The 27410-nt window shown below is 39.5% G+C and overlaps 1 protein-coding gene across 1 annotated transcript in view; it reads left to right on the top strand.

Annotated features, from left to right (window-relative positions):
* AAGAB (alpha and gamma adaptin binding protein) overlaps positions 1-27410 on the top strand; it is a 54029-nt gene that overhangs the window by 15095 nt on the left and 11524 nt on the right. Inside the window, exons 2-5 of the mRNA XM_021693868.1 lie at positions 2511-2701; positions 2842-2938; positions 3276-3365; positions 6522-6605. Coding sequence (XP_021549543.1) covers positions 2511-2701; positions 2842-2938; positions 3276-3365; positions 6522-6605 — 462 coding nt within the window. The remainder of the gene's footprint in view (positions 1-2510; positions 2702-2841; positions 2939-3275; positions 3366-6521; positions 6606-27410) is intronic.

Raw genomic sequence — 27410 nt, 5'->3', positions numbered from 1 at the left:
TTCGTTTTCCCAGCTTACTGGTTCTGTTCTCATCTAGGTGTAGAGAAAAGAGAAATTGCTTCTTTCTGTGTGTTCAGTAAATATCTTCCTCATTTGAAAATCAGAGACAATATAAAATTTTTAAGAGCTCTGAGTAACACACATTGGTTTGTTGTCTTGTATTCTACACATTGATTAATAAAACCAACCACCCTTAATGGATCTAAATATCCTAAATTGCAGCTAGTAAGTAGATGACACCTTCATGGACTTTATTTTTTCATGTTCGTTGAAGACAGTATTTCAAAAAAGCATAACTGAAATTTTCTTCCAGTTTTTAACAATACCACCAATTTAGGAAATATCAAGAACTGGTTGTGATGATGGTAGGAGTCCTTGTCCCATGCTCCCTGTACTTTGCCCCTTAACACATTTTACCCTTTGTGCTTGTGCTTCCCCACTTTTAAAAAAAACATTTAATTTGTTATTTTAAAAAATTACCCATGAATGAAGAAAACTGACTTCATCTGGTGGCTCCTCCTACCCTTAAAAAAAAAAATCGGTTTATACATTTTTTGCTACTTCCCTTGGTTTAGTTTGCCTTCTACCATATGTGCTTTTATCGGCATATTGCTATGCCACCTGCTTGAAGTTTGGAAGACTAGCTTTGAATGCAACATAGACTTTGATCTAGGAGGGTTTTTTTTCTTTTTCCTATGAGACATTTACATGAAAACAGAATCTTTTGTTGTCATACTTTATCTGTTCTTCCTGCTTATTTCCTACCTGAACTTGTCATAATGCTCCATGAAGGACACTGTAGCTGGTTGCTATGGAATTGATTGATAATTAGTAAAAGATTACTTTAGGTAGAAATTAAGCAGCAAGAACTGCTGATTTCTTAAAGAGACAAGATAAACTCAGATTTTCAAATATGGGCACAGATCTCATGGTAATTAAAAGTAACAATTGTGGTTGTGGTGAAAAATTTTAAGAAAGTTAGTTTCACAATGCACGGTATGTCAAATGTAATCTTAAATCTATTTTAAATTTAGTTTTCTATTTTAATTTAAAAAAGGGGTTTGTTTTCAGACTGGTTCCTCCTAGTAACCACATGATCAAAGTTCACCAATGAAAAGCATGCATATGTCACATACACACTTTATATGTTATTATACATTATTCCTAGCAGTCTTTTGGACTAAGTAATTTCCCCATATCTTTTTATTGAGCAAAAACTATGGGAGTGTTCTGGAATCGAAAGTTTAGCTTCTAGTTTTCTGTGTCCTGCTAATTGTGATTTGGAGGGATATTTTCTATGTTCATCTTCGTTTGTGTCGAAAAGGAGTTTGTGGCCATTTTGCCATATATTCTTACAATAACCCAGTTTTAGTGGCATGTTATTTTACTTCTCTAAGCTTACTTTCCACATCTGTGGAAAACGGAGGTTGTGGGTATGGATGTGAGAGATGGGAGTTTAGGTTAGAACAATTTCTAATGTTTTTCCACTTCTGAATATTTTATGGCATTATGGAAGCAGACTGCTTCGGTGGTTCCGTGACCTCATCTCTATTTGTTCTTCATTGACTTGGCTTTTACTGTAAGAATTTTGTTAGTTATAGCCATGCTGCACATGGGTTTCTGAAAGATTTAGGCATATTCTAAATAATTAAATTTGCTTGGCTGTTATGTATTTAAATTATGCCAAAAGTGTCTTCTCAAACAAAAATTGGAGTTGGCTTTCAAAGAATCTGAACAAGGCTGAATATAAATGGAATTGGGGTCATTTTCAGTATCCATTCTTTTATATCATTAGTTGAATTAATGTATAAGCATTTGGCCCAAGGAAGATGTGTAGCTTTTATTTTATTAATGGCTTTGCCTTACTGCTACCTTCCTTGTAGCTTGCAACAAGGACAGAATAGTTACAGATTCTTGAAGATTCTTGTAAGCTTCCATCTCACATGAAGTATGTAAGCAATAAAATAAATGTAAGCTGTTATTCGTTCTCTTCTTCTTGCTCTTTTCTGGGTGTTTGGTTACATGACTGTTTTGTCTTCTATCTAATCTAGTCACAGTCGTTTTTGTGTTCTTAAAAAAACAAAAGCCAATGAGTTAAATTATGTTATCATTACTTTTACAGTCAAATGATTGAAAAGAAAATACCCTGATAAATGGGAGACCTTTTGAAATCCTTAACAAAGAGAAGTAGGTGAAGCACCATATTAATCTGGTAATCTTTTTTTTTTTTTTTTTTTTAAGATTTACCCATTAATTTGAGAGAAAGAGCGAGAGAGTGAGTGGTAGGAGGGGCAGAGGGAGAGAACCTTCAAGCAGACTCCCCGCTGAGTGTGGAGCCTGATGTGGGACTCGACCCCATGACCCATGTGATAATGACCTGAGCTGAAACCAGAGTCAGAAGCCCAACCGGCTGAGCCACCCAGGCACCCCAGTCTGGTATCTTTTTGAGAGACTTGACCAGTGTGTGTCGGTGCTGCACTTTCCATGGTAACATTGTGTCCTTTGTTTAGATATCCTGGGAACAGAAGATCTTATTGTGGAAGTGACTGCTGATGATGCTGTGAGGTTTTATCCCTGGACCATTGATAATAAATACTATTCAGCAGATATCAATCTGTGTGTGGTGCCAAACAAATTTCTCATCACTGCAGAAATCGCGGAGTCTGTCCAAGCATTTGTGGTTTACTTCGACAGCACACAAGTAAGATTTGGTTCGCCAGGGACCTTGAGTAAGAAATTACTTGGTACTTTCTTCCTATCCCCCCTCCCCCAGCCTTTTCCATGAGTTCTCTTACGGTCTCTTCTTCTGGTTGTTTGTATGTTTGTTTTTCCTCCCTCTAGAAATCTGGTCTTGATGGTGTTTCCTCATGGCTTCCATTGGCAGAAGCATGGTTACCTGAGGTCATGATCCTGGTCTGTGACAGAGTGTGTGAAAATGGTAAGGCATGCCGACGGGATCATGGTGGGTATACACAATTGCTGTCCCTTGGTAAACAGAATATACTTTTGTTTTCTTAACTTAGAACAGTACGTCTTCTGTGATTATATTACTTTACAGAAGTATTTTTAGCTATTTCTCTTTGGAATCTTGCAATATTTACACTTTATTTTTTTAAGAATGGACACTTTGGGTTTGAGAAGTCATTTTCTTTATATTTATTTTGGATGCCTTTAGAATAACTTACATTAAGGGTAACACTGAGATTTATGGAGAGTATTGCAGCAATATTCTGTTTTAAAAATTTTTTACTTATGAAGATTCTTTTGCACATTAGGTGTAAACCGACAAAAAGCTCAAGAATGGTGTATCAAACATGGTTTTGAATTGGTAGAACTTAGTCCAGAAGAGTTGCCTGAGGAGGATGGTAAGTATTTATGTGTCAGGAGAAACATGGCGTTTGGGTTCAGATATGAAGGAGTATTTTAATCCAGGGAAGAAGAATCCAAGTGAAATTCAAAAAAAATTTTTTCCTCATCTGTTTGAAGAGATTTGTGCAAAACCCGTTGGTGTGGTCTTACTATTAATCCATTTTTTTTGGCTTTACCACACGTTAGGACTTTTCAAATATTGTTTTTCTTATAGATAAAGGTAGAAGATTTCTACCTTAAATCTTAGTTGTTTCCTCAATCTCTTATCCTTTGTCTGCTGCCAAAAAAAGAGGGTTTGATCTATACACTAAATAGTTAAGGTTTATGTTCCTTATTTTGAATTTCTCACATCCTGAGGCTGAATTCCCAGGAACCTTAAGGGGCATATCAGCCCTATTTTTATGTCCTCTGGACATGTGGAACAAAAAATAGACCCAGAATGCCCCCCACCCCCGGGTAGCTCTTCACTTAACTGCCTTCTGTGATACTCTGGACCTTCTGTTTCTTCCTCCACTCCTCTTCTCAGCTTCTTTCCTTCCGTATACACCAGTGCTAGGTGCCGTGGGACCTACCAAGAGAAGACAGGTTTTGGGCCACCAAAACCTTATAGTCCAGTACAAGAGAGAAATACATACATGAACAATTGAATTGCCGAGTGGAATGTCATAAATATTTAAAAAAATATATTGGTGCTGTGGTATTTCAGAGATGGGAGAGATTATTTCTGTTTAGAAATTCCCAGATTGGGGGCGCCTGGGTGGCTCAGTCGTTAAGCGTCTGCCTTCGGCTCAGGTCATGATCCCAGGGTCCTGGGATCGAGCCCTGCATCGGGCTCCCTGCTCCGCGGGAAGCCTAATTCTCCCTCTTCCATTCCCCCCTGCTTGTGTTCCCTCTCTCGCTGTCTCTCTCTCTCTGTCAAAATAAATAAATAAAATCTTTAAAAAAAAAAAAAAAAAAAGAAATTCCCAGATTGTGGTGGCATCGTAACTGTTCACATGTCACTTGCTCCATGAGGAAGCAATGGGAAAGGCACTGGGCTTGTAGTGAGGGGACCGGTAGGGACGTGGCGTTGAGAGGATGCCAGTTGTTGCAAAAGGCATTCTAAGAGACAACCAATCTGAATTGAAGTACGTAGATAGGGTGTAAGTAATCGTTCTATGAAACCTAATTTTTTTTTTTTTTTTTTTTTTAAGAAAGGAATTAAGAAATCTCTTTTTATATTCTGGCTTATTTAGAATTTTTCCAAAATGTTACCTTTGGGAATAAAACCCTGCCAGAGAAGAAGAGGATAAAAAGGCTGATTTTTCTCCCTGTACATTTTTAATAATAATTGAAAATTAACAAGTACAATTTCTCTGCCCATATCTTTCAGGTCCCCTAAACTTGGGCCTTGTTTTGTGTATGTGAGCATGTACATAACTGCTTATTTCTGACACTAGAATTTTATCTTCTTCCTGTTGTCCTGCAGAGTGCACATTTGAGTCATTTATTTAAATCTGTTTTTATTTTGTAGTTTCTTCTCCCTTACACCACTACACATCTCCGTGCTCCTTGTCTGAACAATGTTCTTGCATTAATTCCGCTTAATATTAAAATAGATTTTGACATATCTTTAGATGAAGTAATGAAATCCTCCCCAGAATTCTTAAAAACAAACTGTAAGCTTTGTATGCATGTATCCTAACACCAGTATGAGACTTTCTGCTTGTTTGGATTAGATTTCATCTTACTGGTGCTAGCTCTTTATTTCAGACCATATTTTTGGTTTCTGGTTCTGTCATCTGAAGTGTTAGTTATCCTTTTAAGAACCGAATCACTCATAGTTCAGGTAAACATGCCTTTTATTTCTTCATTTAAACATTGATGGTGATAAAACTCATCTTTGTATTTCCAGTTTAATCCGTGCCATATTTCTGTTAGGTTGGTAGGTTGATATTCTTCAGATGATCCATCCACACCTCAGTCAGTACTGAGTGTCTGCTGTCCCTTGGGCACCGTGTTAGGCGGTGAGTCCCACCTGGAGGGGGCGGTTTCATCAGCAAATCGGCAGTTCCAGCGCCTCTTTCCTCTGGAGAGGTGTGTGCAGAGTGGCGTCAGCCCCACTTTTCTTTGAGAATAGCCTACATGATTTGCCCTTGATCAAATAGCTAACAAGTAATAGAGCCTGAGTTCTCCCTCTCCCTCTGCTGCTCCCCCTGCTTCTTCGAGCTCTCTCTCTCTCTCTCTGTAAGATAAATAAAATACTAAAAAAAAAAAAAAGAGAGAGCGAGCCTGAGTTCCATTCAGATTTTCTGACTTCTAATTCTGTGCCCGGCCAGCCCCTAGACACAGGTTCTATGTGGATTGTGCTCCGTAAGCTCTTAGGAGACTTTCTCCTTCAGCCACGTGAAAGCTACTTCTGCCGTCATTTACCATATCCAGTCATAACACTCATTTCCATCGTATACATATCTACAAACTAAGAATGTCAGCTTATTAGTATGCTAACTGGGATTACTGCCCTGTTATTTTGAGTAGTATCAGTTAAATTCCAGAAGCAAAATAGTACCAATACTAACCCAGCCAAACTAAGTTGTTGGTTTTTATTTTTAATGACCCTTGCCTGTCTCTACACCTATGGTTATAGTAATTTTACTTCTCTTAAACTATCTTCCTCTAATCAAGAAATTGTTCTCTGAATACCTGTTTTAAACAATTATTGTTATTTTATGATTCCCAGAAGAAAGTAGGGCATTTACAGCATTTTATGGCATACCAAGAGGACCATTCTTGCCTTTGGGAAACTCATTCTCCATAAATAGCCAGAATTGGTGTTTCCAATGCTATGCCAGGATTGTGTAATTAATAGGAACTAACATTTTCAGGAGAGTATGAGTAGATTCCGTCGGTGAGGTGATAGAGATGACTTTATCATAGAAACCTTTTATAAAGTGCATTTATTTCCTTGTTTTACTTGCTAGGATATACTTAAGAGCTCTGAGCTCTGTATTTTTTTCTTTACTAAGTAAGTTACAATGTGAAGTACCAACTAAATACGTAAGATAACTAAGCCACAGTTATTTAAAAGTATGGCTTGGGGGATATACATACATATATATATGTATATGTGTATAAATGTGTGTATAATATATCTGTTTCCCCTCTCTGATTAGATGACTTCCCAGAATCTACAGGAGTAAAGCGAATCGTTCAAGCCTTGAATGCAAATGTGTGGTCCAATGTAGTGATGAAGAATGGTAAGTAACTTGGGACTAAAAATCCTAAGAATTTTTTTTTCCCATTCCTTGTAGGTTTTAAATTATTTGTATATCTGTGGAACCATTAGGCTGATATAAAATCTATAGATTTGTTCAATTTTAAGTTCCTAGCTGAAGGAAGAGCCAAAAGTAACATTTCTAAGAATTTATAATGTATGTTTAATAGTTAATTCAGTAAGAATTTAGGAACTTAGTGCTTGCTTATAATAAGCCTAGCATTGTCATGGGGCGCCTGGATGGCTCAGTCAGTTAAGCATCTGCCTTCGTCTTGGGTCATGATCCTGGGGTCCTGGGACTGAGTCCTGCATTGGGCTCTCTACTCAGTGAGGAGTCTGCTTCTCCCTCTATCCAACCCCCCCTCCCCCGCCCACTGCTCATGCTTGTACTCTCTGTCTCTCTCTGAAATAAATAAAATCTTTAAGAAAAAATAAACCTAGCATTGTCTTTGGCTTTGAGAAATACCCCTAGAATTGTAAAACATGAACCCTATCCCTAAGGAGCTCATAGTCCAGCTATGGAATCAAAGTGTGCCCTTTTAACATGCTAGGTAACCATGCAAGGCAGTCTTTGATGAGTGCAGAAAGACAGATGCAAGTAGTAAACACCTAGAGGTCAGAGATGTGGTCGTTGCTGCGGGCATGAGTATATAGAAAGAACATCAAGGTGAAAGCAGGTCTTGGCTGTAGTGTCCATGGGATGGTCAAGATTTGGATAGTTGAAGGGGGAGAGTGACAAGCAGGGGAGGAAGCATGGCATCAAGAATAATGGTGGTGTGTCCCAGGGTCACTTTAGCAGTTGGAGCTAGCTTAGAAGAGAGAGGCCTGAATGCTAGGCAGGAGAATCGACTTTTTCTGATCGGAATTGGTGAGTCACTAGAGCTATACCTAGAGAGTGATGCAAAGAAGTTAGCATCTTTCAAAGGTTAATGTCATGGTGGTGTGCAGGTGAGTTTGGCGGTTGAAGCAGGTGGAGGTAGATCTAAAGTCAGGGAGACCAGGCAGCAGCCCGAGAGTGAGGTAGCGGGGCCTGAGCTGACATGGTGGCAAGTGGCCATGGGACGGGAAGCCAGAGTTGAGATGCAGCGAGAAGGGGGTGGGCTGGTTGGTGCACGTTAGCCCCTTACTATTGGTATCAGTTTAATGAGGCTGCGAGAGCAAAGTACTGCACACTGGGAGCTTAGAAGGACAAGTGGTAGTTATTGTCTCCAAGCTCTAGAAGTCAGGTGTGTGAAATCAAGGTGTCCGCAGGGCCGTGCTCCCTCTGAAGGTGCCAGGGAGGGATCTGTTTAGTTCTCTCTTCTGGCTTCCGGCAGTTCTTTGGCTCGTGATAGCATACCTCCAGTCTTCACATGGCCTTCTCCCCATGTGCCTGTCTGTTCACATTTCTTTTTTGTATAAGGACAATAGTCATACTGGGGCACCTGGGTGGCTCAGGTCATGATCCCAGGATCCTGGGATTGAATCCTGCATTGGGCTCCTTGCTCAGCGGGGAGCCTGCTTCTCCCTCTGCCTGCCGCTCCCCCTGCTTGTGCTCTCCCTCTCTCTGACAAATAAATAAATAAAATCTTTAAAAAAAAAAAAAAAGGACAGTAGTCATATTGAATTAAGGGCCCACCCTACTTCAGTGTGACTTCATCTTAACTAATTATACCTGCAAATAAGGTATCATTCTATTTCCAAATAAGGTAACATGCTGAGGTATTGGGAGTTAGAACTTCTACCTGTGAATTTGGTGGGGGATACAGTTCATCCCACAACATAGTCCTTTAGGAATTGCCAATTGTGTGGTCTTTTTCTGTCTTGTAGCACTTGGCTATCTCAACAAGTACGCCGTGGTAGGTGAAACACTACAGAAAGGAATGAGAAAAGTCCTGTTTACACTGAGCTTACCCCATCTCCCCCCTGAGATAAAAGAGTCAAGTGGAAGATCAGTTTTATAGAAGTAGAATACTCATCTCAGTTTTTGGTTGGCCCTTGAGTGTTAAGTGAGATTGGGGCTCTTCTGCTTGCCTGAGATCTGACCCATGTCATCCTTGGGGAAGCTCCTTCTGGTGTTGTAAGCTACTCCTTCCCCTTTTCTTCCCTTCTGTCCTTCCTCTCCCCCACTTTATTCTTTCTAGGGGGAGTCTAATGTGTCTGTTGCATTGAATTGCAAAGATAGATTTTATTCTTTTACAGTAGCAGTTAAAATAAGGCCCTGCTAGATTTAGATTTTAGCCTATGTTGTCATCTCCCTGTTACCAAAACAAACTCAGATTGAGGCTTGGTCCCTCTCATTCATTCATTGAGCAAATCCTTGTTGAGCATTTATTATGGGCATTGCTGTACATGATCTTCACTGTAAAAATATGTTTAAGGTATGGTACATAAACTGGATTAATTTGGAATAAAATTCTATTCAGTGGTGCCTGTGAAATTTATGAGAACTTTTTTCAGAGAAGCTTATTTGGCTTCAATCGCTTTTTGAAAAATCTGCCCCCTCCGCCCCCCGCCACCCTGTCAGTTCATACATTCAGGAAGCACTGCCTTGCAATTTACATTTATGGCTATACATTTAGAGGCAGGACTGAACACACTTTATTACTTTGGAATTATGATCAAAGGTGTTTTCTGAAAAAATGCTGTTCTACTTGTTTTAGACACTAAACAGTGTTCTTAAGAGAATTGCAGAGCAAGGAGGCGTACTGTGGGTATCTCCTGACTCTTTGCCCTGAGCGTCTCTAACCTTCTTCTTTTTTCTTCAGTGTTGGGACACTGATTTGCGATTAACAGAAACCCAAAATACTGCCATTAGCTTAATTAAATGTTTAAGAGGATCCTGAACTATGTGCTATGAAGGAAACTTAACTATCTTCTCTCTAGGAGGAGCCCTAGATGTGGAAATACTTTGACATTTGGATACAACCCAGGTCTTAGGCAGCGTCAAGGACGTCCTTGGGTAGCCCCACATCTTAGATTAGAGACCAAGCTCTGTGTGGATATGGGCTGGGTCATGTTACTCTTCCAGAGTGACCTACTTCCCGTGCTCTTTGCAGAGCCTTGCTTTGCTGGTGGTCTGAGGACCTGGGGAAGTGCTCCTTCCTCCCAGCAGGCTTTTCTTGAATGTCTGCCAGCAGGTGCTCAAACTGGTTAAATTTGGTTTTGGGGCATCTCCTCCTCTAGATCTTCTTCTCTTTCACCCTCACTCCTTTCTCTTTTTCTTCTTTTGTTTTTCTCTTCTTTTAAAAAATGGAGGTTAAATACACGTAGCATAAAATGTACTCTGTTAACCATTAAGGCATTGAGTACATTCACATTGTTGTGCAGCCGTCACTGCTCTGAGTTTTTTAAACCAAAAAATTGTTTAAATCAAAAAGTTGGTTGACAAAGAAGGATATTAGAGGTATTCTTTTTTCTTTCTTTCTTTCTTTCTTTTTTTTTTTTTTACTGGAAGTTCATCCAGTTATTTTAGTGAAGGAATAAATGTTTACACAAGATTTTAGATCTCGTGCCCTTGAAGATAGGGGCCAGTAAAGAAAATTTCTCGTTCGTGAACATAGATGCCATGACTTTAATAAAAAGAATAGCATTTAACTGCTGTAATATGTGGCCTTGCACATTATTATGTTGTAATGAAATGTCTCCTTTACTGCTGTTTTTCTGAAGAACCAAGTGACAATTTCCAGTCCTAACGCTGTCACTCACAGCTACGTGACCTTACCCGGAGCATTTCTCTCAGAGGGGAGGGGCAGCTGCAGTATATTGTAAGTGCCTTAGGATTTCAAATATGCAGCCCTGGCTGAAACTACTGACATAAATGATTGTCATCTAGTTCTAACTTGTAAGAGTCTGTGCCTAATCCACGGGAGTATATCAGGCATTCTGAAATTGGTATTAGCCCTGACGGACTTGCTTTCTCCCATTCCTAAATTGTGTGGTGTTTGCAAGTCACTCCTCTGACTTACAAAGCTGGAGGCAAAAGACAGGACTGCCCAGTGTAGAGTCACCTAGAGGCAAAGGCAAAAATTGTGGGCAGGGCCTTTTATCCATCCTCGGCGCCTGTTTCTGGTAGGGGCTAGTATTATGGTGAAGTCACCAGTGTTTGCATTACATAATCCACCTGCAGATCTGAAAGAAATAATACAGCCTTTTTTTTTTTTTAAGGGTGTCTTTTTTTTTTTTTAATTTTATTTTATTACGTTAGTCACCATACAATATATCATTAGTTTTTGATGTGGTGATCCATGAGTCATTGTTTGCGTATAACACCCAGTGCTCCATGCAGTACGCGCCCTCTTTAATACCCATCACCAGGCTAACCCATCCCCCCACCCCCCTCCCCTCTAAAACCCTCAGTTTGTTTCTCAGAGTCCGTAGTCTCTCATGGTTCATCTCTCCCTCCGATTTCCCCCCCCTTCATTTTTCCCTTCCTTCTCCTAATGTCCTTCATGCTGCTCCTTATGTTCCACAAATAAGTGAAACCATATGACAATTGACTTTCTCTGCTTGACTTATTTCACTTAGCGTAATCTCCTCCAGTCCCATCCATGTGGATGTAAAAGTTGGGTATTCATCCTTTCTGATGGCTGAGTAATATTCCATTGTATATGTGGACCACATCTTCTTTATCCATTCATCTGTTGAAGGGCATCTTGGCTCTTTCCACAGTTTGGCTATCGTGGACATTGCTGCTATGAACATTGGGGTGCATATGGCCCTTCTTTTCACTACATCTGTGTCTTTGGGGTAAATACCCAGTAGTGCAATTGCTGGGTCATAGGGTAGCTCTATTTCTAATTTTTTGAGGAACCTGCACACTGTTTTCCAAAGTGGCTCTACCAACTTGCGTTCCCACCAACAGTGTAAGAGGGTTCCCCTTTCTCCACAACTTCTCCAACACTTATTTCTTTCTCTGTTCATTTTTGCCATTCTAACTGGTGTAAGGTGGTATCTCAATGTGGTTTTAATTTGAATTTCCCTGATGGCTAATGATGATGAACATTTTTTCATGTGTCTGTTAGCCATTTGTATGTCTTCTTCAGAGAAGTGTCTGTTTATGTCTTCTACCCATTTTTTGACTTGATTATTCATTTTTTGGGTGTTGAGTTTGAGAAATTTGTTATAGATCTTGGATACCAGCCCTTTATCTGTAGTGTCATTTGCAAATATCTTCTCCCATTCTGTGGGTTGCCTCCTTGTTTTGTTGATTGTTTCCTTTGCTGTGCAGAAGCTTTTTATCTTGATGAAGTCCCAAAAGTTCATTTTTGCTTTTGTTTCACTAGCTTTTGGAGATGTACCTTGAAAGAAGTTGCTGTGGCCGATGTCAAAGAGGTTATTGCCTGTGTTCTCCTCTAGGATTTTGATGGATTCCTGTCTCACATTGAGATCTTTCAACCATTTCAACTGTAGAAAGAGAAATTAGAGAAACGATTCCATTTACAATAGCACCAAAAACCATAAGATACCTCGGAATAAACCTAACCAAAGAGGTAAAGGATCTATACTCTAGGAACTACAGAACACTTATGAAAGAAATTGAAGAAGACACAATAATACAGCCTTTTTAAGTAGCTAATTGTCTAGGAGCGTAATTGAGACCCTAGGTGTATCTGGGCCATTTGAGTTTTTCTTCTGTCGACCTCACTTCTCTCTCTGGTCCACAATTTAAATCCAGTTTCAAGTGTTTATTCATGCATTAAAAAAAATTTTATTTAGTACTTACCATGTGCCAGGCACTGTTCTGCATGCTTGGAATACATCAGTGAAGAAAATGAACAAAAATTTCTGTCCTTGTGGAGTTTTCATTCTGGTGGGAGGCAGTAGTCTCCCACCAATAGACAACACAATAGATAGTCTCCCTCCCAGTAGACAACACAATTAATAAATTGCACAGTATGGTAAGAAGATGTTAAGTGATACGGAAAGAAATAATAAAGCAGGTTTGGGGGGGCTGTTGAGAATGCCAGATAGACTGCAGTATTAAATCGGGTGGTCAGGGTTGGTCTCCTTGAGAGCTCGAGATGTGAGGAAGGAGATGAATTGCTTCACCATGTGGCTATCCAGGAGAAGAGCAGAGCGGGCGTAGGGAATAGCTAGCTACAGCAAAGGCCCTAAGGGGAAAGCATACCTGATGTGTTTGAAGCATATCCAGGAACACACAGTGGCTAAGGAGAGAAGGGCAGAGAAAGTGGAGAACCAGATTATTTAAGGCTTTGTAAGCCATCAGAGTAACCTTCATATTTACTTCAAGTCAGCTGGGAGCTGTTGCAGGTCATTGAGTAGAAGAGTGACGTGATCTGACTTTAGGTCTAAAAGGATCACTCTGGCTGCTAGGTGAAGAATAGGTGATGGAGGTGAGGAGGAGCCAGAAAGATCTCTTAGGAGGCCATTGCAATACTCCAGGTGAGAGAGAGTGGTAGCAATGGAAGACGTAAGAACAGGTCAAATTCTGGATATATTTTGAGGTGGAGCTAGCATGATTTCCTGATGGTTTGGATATGAGATATGAGAGAAAGAGAGCAGTCAAGGATTCCAGGATCTGGACCTGAGCAATTTGAAGGGTAGGTTGCCATCAATCACAATGAAGAAGCTGCAGATGAAGCAGACTTTGAGGGGCAAGGTGACATATGAGTAACTCAGCTTTGGACCTGTTAACTTTGAGATGGCACTAGACTTCCAAGTGGAGATGTCAAGTAGCTCGTTGGATAGATGTGTGGAGTTTGAGAAGAGAGGCACATGCATGGCATTTAAAACCATGAGCCTGGATGAGATCACCAAAGGAGTAAGTGCAGTAAATAAAGTGGACCAAGGACTCAGCCCAGGGACATTCCAATATCAGGAGAAGAGAAGGAACCAGCAAAGGAGACTGACAAAGAATGACCAGCAAGGTAGAAAAACCAAGAGTCCTAGGATCAAGCAGAGTGTTATTAAGATGGAAGGAATGGTCAGCTATGCCAAATGCTGCTAATAGGTGAAGTAAGATGAGAACTGAGAATTGACCTCTGGATTTAGCAATGTGGGGTCTCAGTGGTGACACCGATGACTACAGCCTTTCCATAATCTCAGTTTCATCCATCCCATTCTCTGAATGCTACCTCATTTTCCAGCACACTCCCTTCCTATAGTGCCTCAATCCAACTATTTTTCAACTCCACTGGGACCTCAAAACTATCACCTTTTTACTGACCCTCTCCCCACTGATTTTCTCTTTCCCTTTCCTACCCAGTTATAGCTATTGGTAATGATAAAGTCTTAGGGCATGCCCGGGAATGCATGGCCGAAGTAGAGTAGAGGACAGCATCGGTAAAAGAAATTTAGTGAACTGAGAGATTCTTGGAAGGATCATCTCTATGTCTATTGAACTTGCTAGGAATTCAGGCAGAAATAGTATTGGAGAAAATGACAGTGAGCCAGTAATTAAAATTATGAAGAAATGAGGGGAGAATGGTGTGGGGGGGGTGTCTGTTGGATGATGGTAGCGAAGTTTTTAGACACCTGCCATAGTCTTTGTGAAAATATCAGTAGGCTTTTATATTTAGGGAGATTTTAGGAGTAATTTAATCCATTGATTCTCAGCTGAGGCCCACCATGGGTATGGGAGTGCATATCAAATGCTACACACTCCCTCTCAGGATACTTGCCTGGCTCCCAGTGACAGTTACTTTATTGTCTGTATTACCAGTTGGTTGATAGGATGACAAATCTCTCAACTACATTGGATTAAAAACTGTAAGGAACTTTTGAGCTAGTCTCTTCTCTCCATATAGGAATGGCGTTGATAGCGTCTTTGCCAGATGACCATCCATCCTTTTTGGTTAAATGCTTCAAATAGCAGGTACTTCAGTACTTTGTGAAATAGTCCTAGAAGCAATTCACTGCATAGAGAAATCAAAGAACTGTTTTGTTACTTACTAGCAGATAGAGAATCTTTTTATGCTGGTAGTGTGGGGGGAAAGGACACTCACTTTACCTTGTCATAGAGCTGAGAATAATGGTGACAGTTTTCTCTCTGGATGATGATGTATTTTCCCTGTTTCTTGCTGTTACTGGCTTTCCTTTTGATCACTCTTCTTCCTAGTCTTCGTAGGAGGTGAAGAAAGTTCCAACGGAATTGAAAAAAATTTCCCTCAGGGCTACTGAAGTAATGAAGGGGATGGGAAGAATGGAGAGTAAAGTAGTCCAAAGTAGTCAGTTTGGAAAAACCAAAGCTGAGCAGGGATTTAACTGGCATCTGTAGTATAGGATATGTATAGGGTGGATACAGACTTGATTTCCCAAATCCCAGGCTATTATAACTTAGATTTCAGACAAAATGAAAGCATTATTGAGCGTGGCAGGAGCTCGTTTATAGAGTACATTACACTAAGAGATGATCCAAGCAGAAAATAGATTATGTTCCAAAGGGGCTGCAGTGAATTCTCATGAATGGCAGTTGTACCTAATTCATGTGGGGAAGGTACTTTGCCTGAACTTTTAAGGCTCATATCTTGGAGAGCAATCATGTTTTTCTATGCAGTATTGTTTTCTACCAAGTCTTAAACTGGGTGGATTGACTCATGTTCTTGAATTTGGTAGAATTTAATAAAGGGCATTGTTTATTTGGTATGATAGTGTATGTGGATTAGCCAAGTGAAGCCAAGTGATTCTACGCTTAAGACGTAGAATCTCCATGCATGCTTCTGGTGGGACATCTTCCTTTTACAGATGGGGAAAGTGAGGGCTCAGGGAGGAAGGGTGACTTGGCCATACTCACACAGTGAGTCAGTAGCTAAGGTAGGACCAGACGGCAGATCTCCTGACCAGGGTTATTGTGTGTTTTTCCATTACAGTGTGTTGATTTACATTATTGGCTGGTTAGAGAAATGAATGCAGAGTGGTTAAATAATTTACCATGCTGCATAGGAAATTATTGGCAGAGCCAGATGAGTTCATTCCCTACAGAGCCCCCTCAGCCTAGGTGTTCTGGCATGAGTAAGATTTTAATAAGACAGACTGGAAGTAGTGATCATATCCGAGATTTGGACTTTTTTGCTTATTGCATTTAAAATAAATCCTTTCAAAAAAAGTCCTTTTAATTTAATTTAATTTTAGAGTTTTAATTTATTTTAAATTTTATGTTTTTATTGAAATATAGTTGACACACAATGTTATCAGTCTTAGGTGTACAACACAGTGATTCAACAAGTCTGTACTTCATGCTGTGCTCATCACAGGTGTGGCTCCCATCTGTCACCATGTAATACTATTGCAAGACCACTGACTGTTCTCTGTGCTGTGCCTCATATCCCTACGATTATTCATTCCGTGACTGGAAGCCTGTACCTCCCACTCCTCTTCACCCATTTCCCCCAGCCCTTATACCCCCACGACCATCAGTCTGTTCTCTACTTACAAGTCTGTTTTTGCTTTTTGTTTGTTTTGTTTTGTTTTTTAGATTCCACATTTAAGTGAAATCATATGGTGTTTGTCTCTTTCTTTCTCACTTGTTTCACTCAGCATAATACCTTCTAGGTCCGTTCATGTTGTCACAAATGGCAAGATCTTATTCTTTTTTATGGCCGAGAAGTATTCCACTGTGTTTACATATGTTTTCTTTATCCATTCATCTGTCAGTGGACACTTGGGTTGCTTCCATATCTTGGTTATTGTAAGTAATGCTGCAGTAGACATAGGGGTGCATGTGCCTTTTCAAATTAGTGCTTTTATATTCTTTGGGTAAGTACCCAGTAATGGAATTACTGGATCATACAGTATTTTTACTTTTAATTTTTTGAGGAACCTCCATACTGTTTTCCACAGTGGCTGCACCAGTTTACATTCTCACCAGCAGTACACGAGGGTTCCCTTTTCTCCACATCCTAGCCAACACTTTTTTGTCTTTTTGATTCTAGCCAGTCTGACAGATGTAAGGTGATATTTCATTGTGGTTTTGATTTGCATTTCTCTGATTAGTGCATTGGTGATATTGAGCATCTTTTCATGCATCTGTTGGCTTGCAAAAATGTCTGCCCATTTTCAATCAGATAATTTGGGTTTTTTTTGATGTTGAGTTGTATAAATTACATATTTGGGATATTAACTCCTTACAGATAGGTCATTTGCAGATACCTTCTGCCAGTTAGTAGGTTGCCCTTTTTCTTTTTTGGTGGTTTCCTTTACTGTGCAAAAGCTTTTTATTTTGGTGTAGTCCCAGTAGTTTATTTTTGCTTTTTTTCCCCTTGTCTGAAGAGACCCATCTAGAAAAATGTTGCTAAGGCTAATGTCAAAGAGATTACTGCCTATGTTTTCTTCTGGGAGTTTTATGGCTTCAGGTCTCACAGTTAGGTCATTAATCCATTTTGAGTTTATTTTTGTGTATGGTTGAAAAAAATGGTCCAGTTTCATTCCTTTTTATGTAGCTGTCCAGTTTTCCCAACACCGTTTATTGAAGAAACTGTCTTTTCCCTGTTGTATAGTCTTGCCTCCTTTGTTGCAGATTAATTGGCCATATGAGCCTGGCTTTATTTCTGGGCTCTCTGTTTTTTCCTATTGATCTATGGGTTTATTTTTGTGCCAGTACCATATTGTTTTGATTACTACAGCTTTGTTGTATATCTTGAAATCTGAGGTTGTGATACCTACAGCGTTGTTCTTTCTCAAGATTTCTTTGGATGTTTGGGGTCTTTTGTGGTTCCATATAAATTTTAGGATTATTTTGTTCTAGTTCTGTGACAAATGCTGATGGTAATTTGATAGGGATTGTACTGAATCTATAGGTAGCTTTGGGTAGTATGGACATTTTAACAATATTAATTCTTACAGTCCATGGGCATGGAGCATCTTTCCATTTCTTTGTGTTGTCTTTAATTTCTTTCATCAGTGTTTTATAGTTTTCAGAGTATAAGCCTTTTACCTCCTTGGTTAAGTTTATTCCTAGGTTTGTTTGTTTGGTGCAAGTATAAATAGAATTTCTTTCTTAATTTCTGTGTCTGCTACTTGTTTTAGTGTAGAGAAGTGCAACCAACTTCTGTATATTAATTTTGTATCCTGCAACTTTACTGGATTCATTTATTACTTCTGATAGTTTTATTAGTGGAGTCTTTAGGGTTTTCTGTGTATGGGATCATGTCATCTGCAGATAGTGACAGTTTAACTTCTTCCTTGCCAATTTGGATGCCTTTTATTTCTTGTCTGTTTGCTGTGGCTAGGACTTCTAGAAGTATATTGAATAAAAGTGATGTGTATGGATATCCTTGTCTTGTTCCTGATCTTAGAGGAAAAGCTCTCAGTTTTTCACCATTGAGTAGGATGTTAGCTATGGGTTTTTCACATACAGCCTTTATTATGTCGAGGTATGTTCTCTCTATATCCACTTTGTTGAGAGTTTTTATCATGAATGATGTTGAATTTTGTCAAATGCTTTTTCTGCATCTGTTGAGATGATCATATGATTTTTATTTTTCATTTAGTTAATGTATATGTCAATCACATTGATTGATTTACAGATATTGAACTTGCATCCCTGGGGTAAATCCCACTTCATTGTGGTAAATGATCCTTTTAATGTATTGTTGAATTCAGTTTGCTAATATTTTGTTGAGGATTTTTGCATCTATATTCATCAGGGATATTGGCCTGTAGTTCTCTATTTTTGTGGTGTCTTTGTCTGGTTTTGGTATCAGGGTAATGCTTGCCTTGTAGAATGTATTCTGTATTCGGAAGCTTTCCTTCCCCTTCTATTTTTTGGAATAGTTTGAGGAGAATAGGTATTAACTTTAAATGTTTGGTAGAACTCGCCTGTTAATCCATCTGGTCCTGGACTTTTCTTTGTTGGGAGTTTTTTTGATTACCCATTCAGTTTCATTTCTACTAAGTAATTGGTTTGTTCAAATTTTCTATTTCTTCCTGATTCAGTTTTGGAAGATTGTATATTTCTAGGAATTTATCCCTTTTTCTAGGTTGTCCAGTTTGTTGGCATATAATTTTTCATAGTAGTCTTTTAATAATCCTTTGTGTTTCTGTGGTGTTAGTTGTTATTTCCCCTTTCATTTCTGATTTTATTTATATGGGTCTCCTCTCTTTTTTTCTTGGTAAGTCTGGCTTATCAATTTTTTTTTAATCTTTTCAAAGAACCAGCTCTCAGTTTCATAGATTTTTTTTTTTCTATTGTTTTTTTAGAATCCTAATTCATTTATTCCTGCACTGATCTTTATTATTTCCTTCCTTCTCCTACCTTTGGGCTTAATTTGTTCTTTTTTTCCTAGTTCCTTTGTGTGTAAGGTTAGATTGAGATTTCTCTTGTTTCTTGAGGTAGGCCTGTATTGCTATAAATTTCTCTAAGGGAAATTTTGCTTAGAGGGATGCTTTCGCTGCATCCCAAAGATTTTGGACCATTGTGTTTTCATTTTTATTTGTCTCCATGTATTCTTTTAATTTCCTCTTTGATTATTTCTTCATTGACCCTTTGGTTGTTTAGTAAGCATGTTTTTTAGCTTCTACATGTTTGTGATTTTTTTCCAGTGTCTTTTTTTTCTTGTAATCGATTTCTAGTTTCATATTGTTGTGGTCAGAAAAGATACATGATATTCAATCTTAAGTTTACTGAGACTTGGGTGCCTGGGTGGCTCAGTCATTAAGCATCTGCCTTTGGCTCAGGTCATGATCCCAGGGTCCTGAGATAGAGCCCCGCATCGGGCTCCCTGCAGCCCCGCATCAGGCTCCCTCAGCTCCGCAGGAAGCCTGCTTCTCCCTCTCCCACTCCCCCTGCTTGTGTTCCCTCTCTTGCTGTCTCTCTCTCGTCAAATAAATAAAATCTTAAAAAAAAAAAAAAGTTTATTGAGACTTGTTTTGTGGCCTAACATATGATCTATCCTAGAGAATGTTCCATGTGAACTTGAAAAGAATGTATTCTGTCATTTTTGGATGGAGTGTTTTATATATATCTGTTAAATCCATCTGGTCTAATGTGTCTTTCAAAGACACCATTTCTTTATTGATTTTCTGCCTGGATGATCTACCCATTAATGTAACCAGGGTGCTAAAGTCCCCCTCTATTATTGTAGTACTGTTAGTTTCTCCCTTTATGTCTGTTAATATTTGCTTTATGTATTTAGGTGCTCCAATGTTGGTGCATAGATATTTACAATTGTTATATTGTTGGATTTAAAATAAATCCCTTTTGAAAGACTGTCTGAAATGGTGTTGATACTACCTCTATTCCATTGTTCTGCACTTAACCCAAAGTTTAAAGCTCCAGATAGTTAATGTAATAAATACACATTACTTGTGAGTGAAAAATAGTGTATTTTAAATTATTTAGCATCTCAAGAGATTATTCTCTTCAATTTGAGTTAAAACTCTTATATGTAGACAGAAGAAGCTCAGTTAATGTGTTTTTGTTACTTAATTTCATATTGTAAAAGCAAACAGGTAGAATTATACTACTAAAATTGTAGGCAAATTATTATTCTAGAAAGAGATTTGAAAGTCTTCCTAATATAAGACCTAACTTCTGGGTTATCTCATAGTAATCTAGTTTTATATTCTTGGTTCTACCATTGTCTTGTTTCATAAACTAAGGTATGCATTCTTAATGGGGCATTGTTGCCCCCAAAGGGGTGAAAATTGATTCTTGGGGGGGGAGGAAAGAAAATTACTCATTTTATGTATAAAGCACAGATATATATATATATATATATAATATGTAAACATATATACAGTATATCTGTGTTATTAATATTTCAATAGGGAGGGTGTGTCATGGTTAGGAAAAAAATGTCTAAAAAGGCCCTGAGTAGAGTGCATCTTTGTCCCTAGTTCTTGGCACATAACTCCTAAGGTAATATAATCAATTAATGTTTGGTTTTTGTCCTGGCTCCTGAAACAGCTCCAGAGCTATAAAGGTGAAGGGAGCATCTTTTGATATTCAAGAACAAGCCCCTTTCAACCACACCTGAGTTTATGTTAATGAAATGAACTTTGGAAAGCCCCTAAAGATGGGGGCTGGTTTTAAGGGAACCAACCTTGTGATGAGGGAGGGTTGGACCCTTTAGCCCCACCCCCTGACCCCTGGGGCTGAAGGTTGAATTAGGCACCAACAGCCCAAGATTTAATCAGCCATTCCTGTGTAATGGAACCTCCCTGAAAACCCTAAGCAACCTTCCAGGTTGGTGAATACCTCGAGGCGCTAGGAAGATAACACACCCTTACATGTTACCCCAGGCCTCTCTTCCATTTGGCTGTTCCTGAGTTATATTTTTGTATTGTAAATTGGTAATTTAGTAAGTAAACTGTTTTCTGTCATTCTGTGAGCCATTCTAGCAAATTATTGAACTTGAGGGAGGGGTCGTGGGAACTCCCAATTTGCAGCCAGTTGGAGTACAGGTGACAATCTGAGACTTGCAGTTGGTGTCTGAAGCTGGTGGGAAAGGAGGGCAGCCTTGTGAGGTTGAGCCCTTAACCTGAGGGGTCTGCACTGACTCTAGGCCGTTAGGGTCAGAATTATAAATTGTAGGACACCCGTTTGGTGTTCTGTGAGGATTGGAGAGTTGTGTGGTGTGGAAAAACCCACACGACTGGTGTCCGAAGTGTTGGTTATGAGTAGAGAAGGAAACGGAAGTTTTCCCCTTAGGGGCCATGATGAAAACGGTTGAGAAACAGTGAGCTGAAGGCTATATTGTAAGCTCTTCCTTAGAGGGAATCCCCAGATACCACTGTATTCATTGTAAAAGGTCAAACTTCTAGGGACGTCAGAGTTTCCACCATATGCATTAAAGGTGTGACTTGCAATGGTCCAGGAAATGAAGTGGTTAGGACTGCCTTTGCAGTTGGGCTGTGCTTTTTTAGATCTCTCTTTCCACATCAGCTTGGCTCACTGCGTAACCTTTCCTGTACTGTCTTGCCTCACATTTCCTCAACCTGAAAGCCTGGCTCTGGCTCAAGAAAAGGGATGTGGAAAAAAATCTCAGCTGCCTACTTGAGTTACCCTCAGTCCCTGTCAGAGCTGGGCTCATGGCTGTAGGGGCCTACCATGTGGGTCTTTTGTTTATAATTTGATAATATCCCCTTATGACCACCAGGAAAGGAAAACCTGAGGGTCTGTACTTTATGCCAAATGTGACAGATTTTAAAAGTTGTCCCCTCCTCACCTGGGTGGCTCAGTCCTTTAAGCATCTGACTTGGTTTCAGCGCTGGCCATGATCTCAGGGTTGTGGGATCGAGCCCCATGTTGGGCTCCATGCGCAGCGTGGAGTCTGCTTGAAACTCTCTCTCTCTCCCTCTGCTCCTCCTCTCTGTCTCTGTCTCTCTCTCTCAAGTCAAATAAATAAATAAAATCTTGAAGGAAAAAAAAAAGTTGACCCCTCCTACCCCTTTTCTGGTCTCTAGTGAGATTGCCTTCTCTTTCCATTTGTCTGATACATCAAAAGGCCTGGTGGCAGAGTACTTTGTTATCACTGGAAGATCTGGGTATCATACTCAGTGCTGTGCCTGGAACTTGGGAGGCACTTGTTAAATAAGACTTGGTTTTAAGGGCAGGGAAAAGAAGATGGTTAGTAGAAGACTAATGAGTTGTTTTGTTTTTCAGATGAAGTTATTGCTTACTGTTTCACATAAGAAGGTAGCATTATACACAGTGTCCTTGTGTCAAGTTTCAGTTTAGTGTTACCCCGAGGCCCCCATCCCGGACTTTGTCTCAGCACTGATGAGGGCCATGGGGGGGTTTAGCCTGGACTTGTGGCTCTCGGGTGTTCAGTGGTCTTTTTACAACAAATACCACCACTGAGTGAAGGGCAAGGAAGGGAGATTTTGTGATCTTTTACTGTCACTAATCAGTGAAGGAGGGATTACACTGAACAAATATTAGAGTTGTGACTTTGATCCCCCAGTGGTAAACAATAATTGTAGAGATTGGATTTCAAAAGCTCTGAGAATTTATTTTCAGTTTATCTATTATAGTTTAATCTCTAATGATGCAGGTGGGTAAGGAGTAAGTGGAATTTTAATAATGGAAACAACAATTCTTTTGTTTAATAGTTTTCTATGTTCCCATTATAAATGAAAAGAATTATTCATCCATTAATGTATGTCCCCCTGAATTTACTTGGTAACAAGATACCAAAGTAGAAATCCCAGATTCTAGTTTAAGGACCAGTTGGAACTGATGTGCAGAGCAGTGGCGAGAAATAAGTACCAAAAACACAAGGTTTATCTGGCTGCCTGATTATCTAGCCTACTCTCCTGAGAAAGTAGATGGCTAATGCCTTTAGTATATTTTTTTTTTTTTTGAAGAGAGAGTAAAAATGATTAAATAAAAATTTAGTCATTAAATTTAATGTTAACAGAAAATAAAACACCATCAAATTAACAAGAGGAAGAATGGTTAATGAAGAGGGTTTTAGTGGGGTTTGTCTCTGCCTTGGTCATCTTGAGAAAATGGCATCATGTCTCTGGATGCCAGTTTCCTCATCTCTAGGGTAGGGTAGAATTATACCAGCTTCACATTCTGTGGAACTGCGTTCCTTGAGTCACACTGAGTTGCTCCTCTTTTTGTCCCATGCCTAATATTGTGGAACTTTTGAAGGAATGATTTGAATAATCCCTTACACTTGTCTGTGAATGTTGTGGTCAAAAATAAAATAAATAGATCTCTATTCGTGTGTGTGTGTGTGTGTGTGTGTGTGTGTGTGTGTGTGTGTGTGTGTTGAAGGCATGATTTGATGGAAGAGATTGTGTTGTAAGAGAACAAGGAGAAGAGGGAATTGTGAACAATTAGAGAAAATGGAAGGGAATAAATGAGTCGAGTGATTAGACTCCGTTTTTAAAAAAATCACCCCCCCAAATTGTCCATAAGCAAATGAAAGGTAGAGGATCTCTTCAGGTTTGTCACCCTGGAGGCAGGGCCTCCTTCTGCGGCCAACTTGCAAAACATTTTTGGTAGTTTTCCTTTGGAATTTTTAGAGCTGGTTACGAACCACATAAGAAAAGTCATCTTTTTCTTTATGGTAACATCTTGTTTCCTTGCTCTTATTATTCCTCACACTTAGTTCTGAATGAAAAAAACCATCAAAATCAAAAAGACTTAATTCTAAACATTCCTTTGAGGATTTTTTAAGAGTGTGCTTTAGGCTCTGGAGATACGACTACAGTGGAGCCATTATTAGAATTATGTGAAGCTTTCCTTTAGAACTTTGGAAAAGATAGCACTCATTCTGCTGTTTAGTTCAGTTTATTAAGAATTTGTGTGTATGCATGCATAGAAAAAAAGACCAGGAGGACATATGCCAAAGGATTGATTGGCATCTTTCATGATTTCGTTTTCTTCTTTATACTTTTCTCTATTTTCCCACATTTTCTACAATGAACATTTCATTTACAATCAGGAAAAAGCGTAGTCTGGTGACTTTGTGGTCATGTTTGTTATATCGTCAAGCATGGGCAGAAACCGTTCTTGACTTGGGAGCAGCTGCCCCAGGTGTCACAGGGAGAGCACAGAGTCACTTTCGTGGATTCAGAGCCAGGGCTACTGTCGGCTACGGTGCATCACGGTTTTGTCTTTTCAAGCAATAGTTTCTTAAAAGAGAATAATTCTTTTTGATTTCAAAAAGGTTCCTTTCAGTATGTCAAGCAGAAGTGGAATATGTTAAAAATGTGTAGACTTATTTCCCAAATAGTAGTGAAATCGTTTCTGATGGAGTACGTGCTTAAAATAAGTTTTTATGCAAATTGTATGGTGTGACTTAAAAATATCATTCAGAAAATAGACACAGTTTCTCTGTGTAAATTGAACTGTCTTAGTTGTGGTGTAAGTTTGGTCATGTGTATCACATGGTGGGAAAGAAAATATTTTGTGGGGAGAAAAAAGGGATGTAAAGAAAACTGAAATATGGGGAACACTTGAACTTCTTAAAAGATGATGCCAAATAATTGCTGCTTTAAAGAAATAAAAGCTGAGGGCGCCTGGGTGGCTCAGTCGGTTAAGCGACTGCCTTCGGCTCAGGTCATGATCCTGGAGTCCTGGGATCGAGTCCCACATCGGGCTCCCTGCTCCGCAGGGAGTCTGCTTCTCCCTCTGACCCTCCTCCCTCTCATGCTGTCTGTCTCTCATTCTCTCTCTAATAAATAAATAAAATCTTTAAAAAAAAAAAAAGAAAGAAAAGCTGAATATGAAGACAGAAAATATTTACTGGGTCATCTAAGACATTTTGGGGGTGTGGCCTGGAGGTTCTTAATATTGTAGCCATGTTTATACATTTGAAGTAAACACTCCTCTGTTCAGCTAATGCATGCAGCCTCTGTCTGAGTCACATCAAGCTGTCAGCAGATTTTGCAGCATTCTTCGTATATTTAGTACTATGCTGAAATTTCCCTTTTGGCCCAGGTTTTCAGTTCTCCAAGTGTCTCATGTAATGTTCACACAATTGCTGTGTGAAGTACATTTTATGTTTTGTATAATAATACTGTGCTTTTAGATTTATGAAAAGTTATCCAAACAGTGTCATATATATGAAATTTTCTGGAAACCTCTTATTAAAAGATAAATATATAAATAGAAGCTCCACCCCAAAGCACTTCAAATCTTTATTCTAGTGCTGTAGCTTTGTTTCTGACACTTCTGGAAGAATTCTGTGCTAATGACCGGCACCAGCAGATTTTTTCATGATACCATACTTTTGAAAATCTAGTATTCCACAGGTGCCAATTTAGTAGTCTGAAACTGAATTAGATGTTTTTAGGACCAGAGTTTAATGTACTTAGCTGTGCCTTCCAGAATAATTTATTTTATACCACTTAACAACTTCCCTTTTCTGGAGCTCTGAAGATTCAGAAGAATCAGTTCAGTAGGTAGATTAATTTATTCCTTCCTCGTCTAGTATTTTGTAGCATCAATAAAACCAGAGATGGTAACGCCAATTTCGATAGCTACCTGCTAAAGGAATAAATTCTTCTTAATAGGGATGATATTTCCATGCCCTGAGTCCTGGGGAGAAAAGTCTGGCAAAAAAAAAAGATTTATGTAGTCCTTTCCTATGAGAAGAATAGTTTTACAGTGGGCGCACATGGGCAGAATTTTGCTGAACACGTTTTAAACTAGGCAGGATTGAGAGTTTCTTTAAAACCGTAGGTGTATAAACTATCATCCAAGTTTTTTTGAGCCACATGAATGTGCAAGCAAGCTGCTGTGGATGAACAAAAATGAATTGTTTTTCTAATTGTGAAAATTGCTATGTTTCTAACCTCCTTAATAAGCAGTGGAACATAGTGGACAGTTTGACTACGTTTCTCCATTGTTTATAAGAAAATTCTGAGCAAAAGTCCTTCTAGCTTATTATATTAGCCTGAAACCTGATTATAAACTCGTAGTCACCTGTGAACCTTAAAAGGATTAGGAAATTTAAGATTCTTGTTTTTTATTTAGTAATTAAAAAAAGCCCAGCAGATCAAAGTTACTGTAAGCGAGGTGAAAGAGTGTCTTTTCATAAAATCACAGACTTCTAGAGCAAAAAGGACCTGAACAACCACAAATAGTACCCCTCTTATTTTATAGAGCAGAAAATTGAGATGCAGAAAGATTGATGAATTTGCCCAGGGTCACACTGGTAGGCAGAGCCAGGAGTGAAATCCAGGCTTTCTGACCTGTAGCTCAGTTCTCTTCCCACTATTCAGACTTTTTCATCATCTTATTCATTATTAGAAGTGGGGCATTCACTTTTTTTATTGTGATAAAATACACATAGCATATAATCATTACGTTAAAAAAAGATCTCTTTGAGTAGGTAAACACATGAACATGGAACCAAAGTCCAAAGGCATACAGAGGTTCATAATCTGCAGTGCTCAGTCTAGCTCCCCTAACTCCTGTCCATTCCAGACCCCTCCTTGGAAGCAGCCAATTATAGTGGCTGGAAGTGAGGAATTTTAAATAGACGGTTTTGATCTAATGACTTGTCTAAATTGACACAATATTGCATTATTCTTCCCGGATTGCAACCTGGCCTGCCAAGTTTAGGTAATGCCCAACGGGAAAAACATAAGCCGTGGAATTGGAATATGGAGATATTTGTGAATTGGATTTGAAAATTACCCCAAGCCCAACGTTTTTCCAGTAACAGAAGTGCGGGCTCTCTTACAGCAGTACTCTGTGACTTGGATAATGCCCTTCGTGCAGAGAGCCTCAGGTAGACTATAAGAGCTCTCATGACATGGAAAATCCCTGTCGGAGTATTGAACTACGTACAACAGCTTTAAGATTAGCACATTGGCCAAAAAGAAGGAATTATGCCGATGTTTAAATAAACATCCAGAGGCTCCGTACAGCCAGCCGTCAGTGTGAGACCCCACGTGGATCTACCTCTCTTGGCCCCTGAGCCTCCACTGCCTACTTGTGACACCTTAGTGCTTGGTGCTGGGATGGGCGCACCCGAGTATTTGGCCTGGAACGTTCCTGGCAGAGTGAGCCAATTGGATAAGGAGGTGAAAGGGGCCCCGGGGGTACAGGGGCCCCATAGGCCCTGCTGCCACCGTTGGGGTATGGTGTGAGAAAAGCAGGGGTTGTTGGCACGTGCAGCTGCCCGCGTGGTGAGAGGTCAGGCTGGGGAAAGCTGCGGGCCTCTGCCTGGTATGCCACGGTCAGGGCTTCGTCCCTGTGTTAGAAGACAAATCTCGAAGGACAGAGACCGCAAGGGTTTCTCTTCTTTCACGACCTCTGTGTGACTGTGCGACAACAGGTTTTACCTGACGGGGAGAGGACGCAGGAAATTATAGGTGGTTTAAAGACCTGAGGATGGGTTCAGGGAAGAGAGGGAGAGAGGAAAGACAAGGGGAAGGAAGT

The sequence above is a fragment of the Neomonachus schauinslandi genome, chromosome 9 (assembly GCF_002201575.2).
Source record: "Neomonachus schauinslandi chromosome 9, ASM220157v2, whole genome shotgun sequence".
In the NCBI taxonomy this organism is placed as follows: Eukaryota; Metazoa; Chordata; class Mammalia; order Carnivora; family Phocidae; genus Neomonachus; species Neomonachus schauinslandi.
This window is presented reverse-complemented; position numbering and strand designations above follow the sequence as displayed.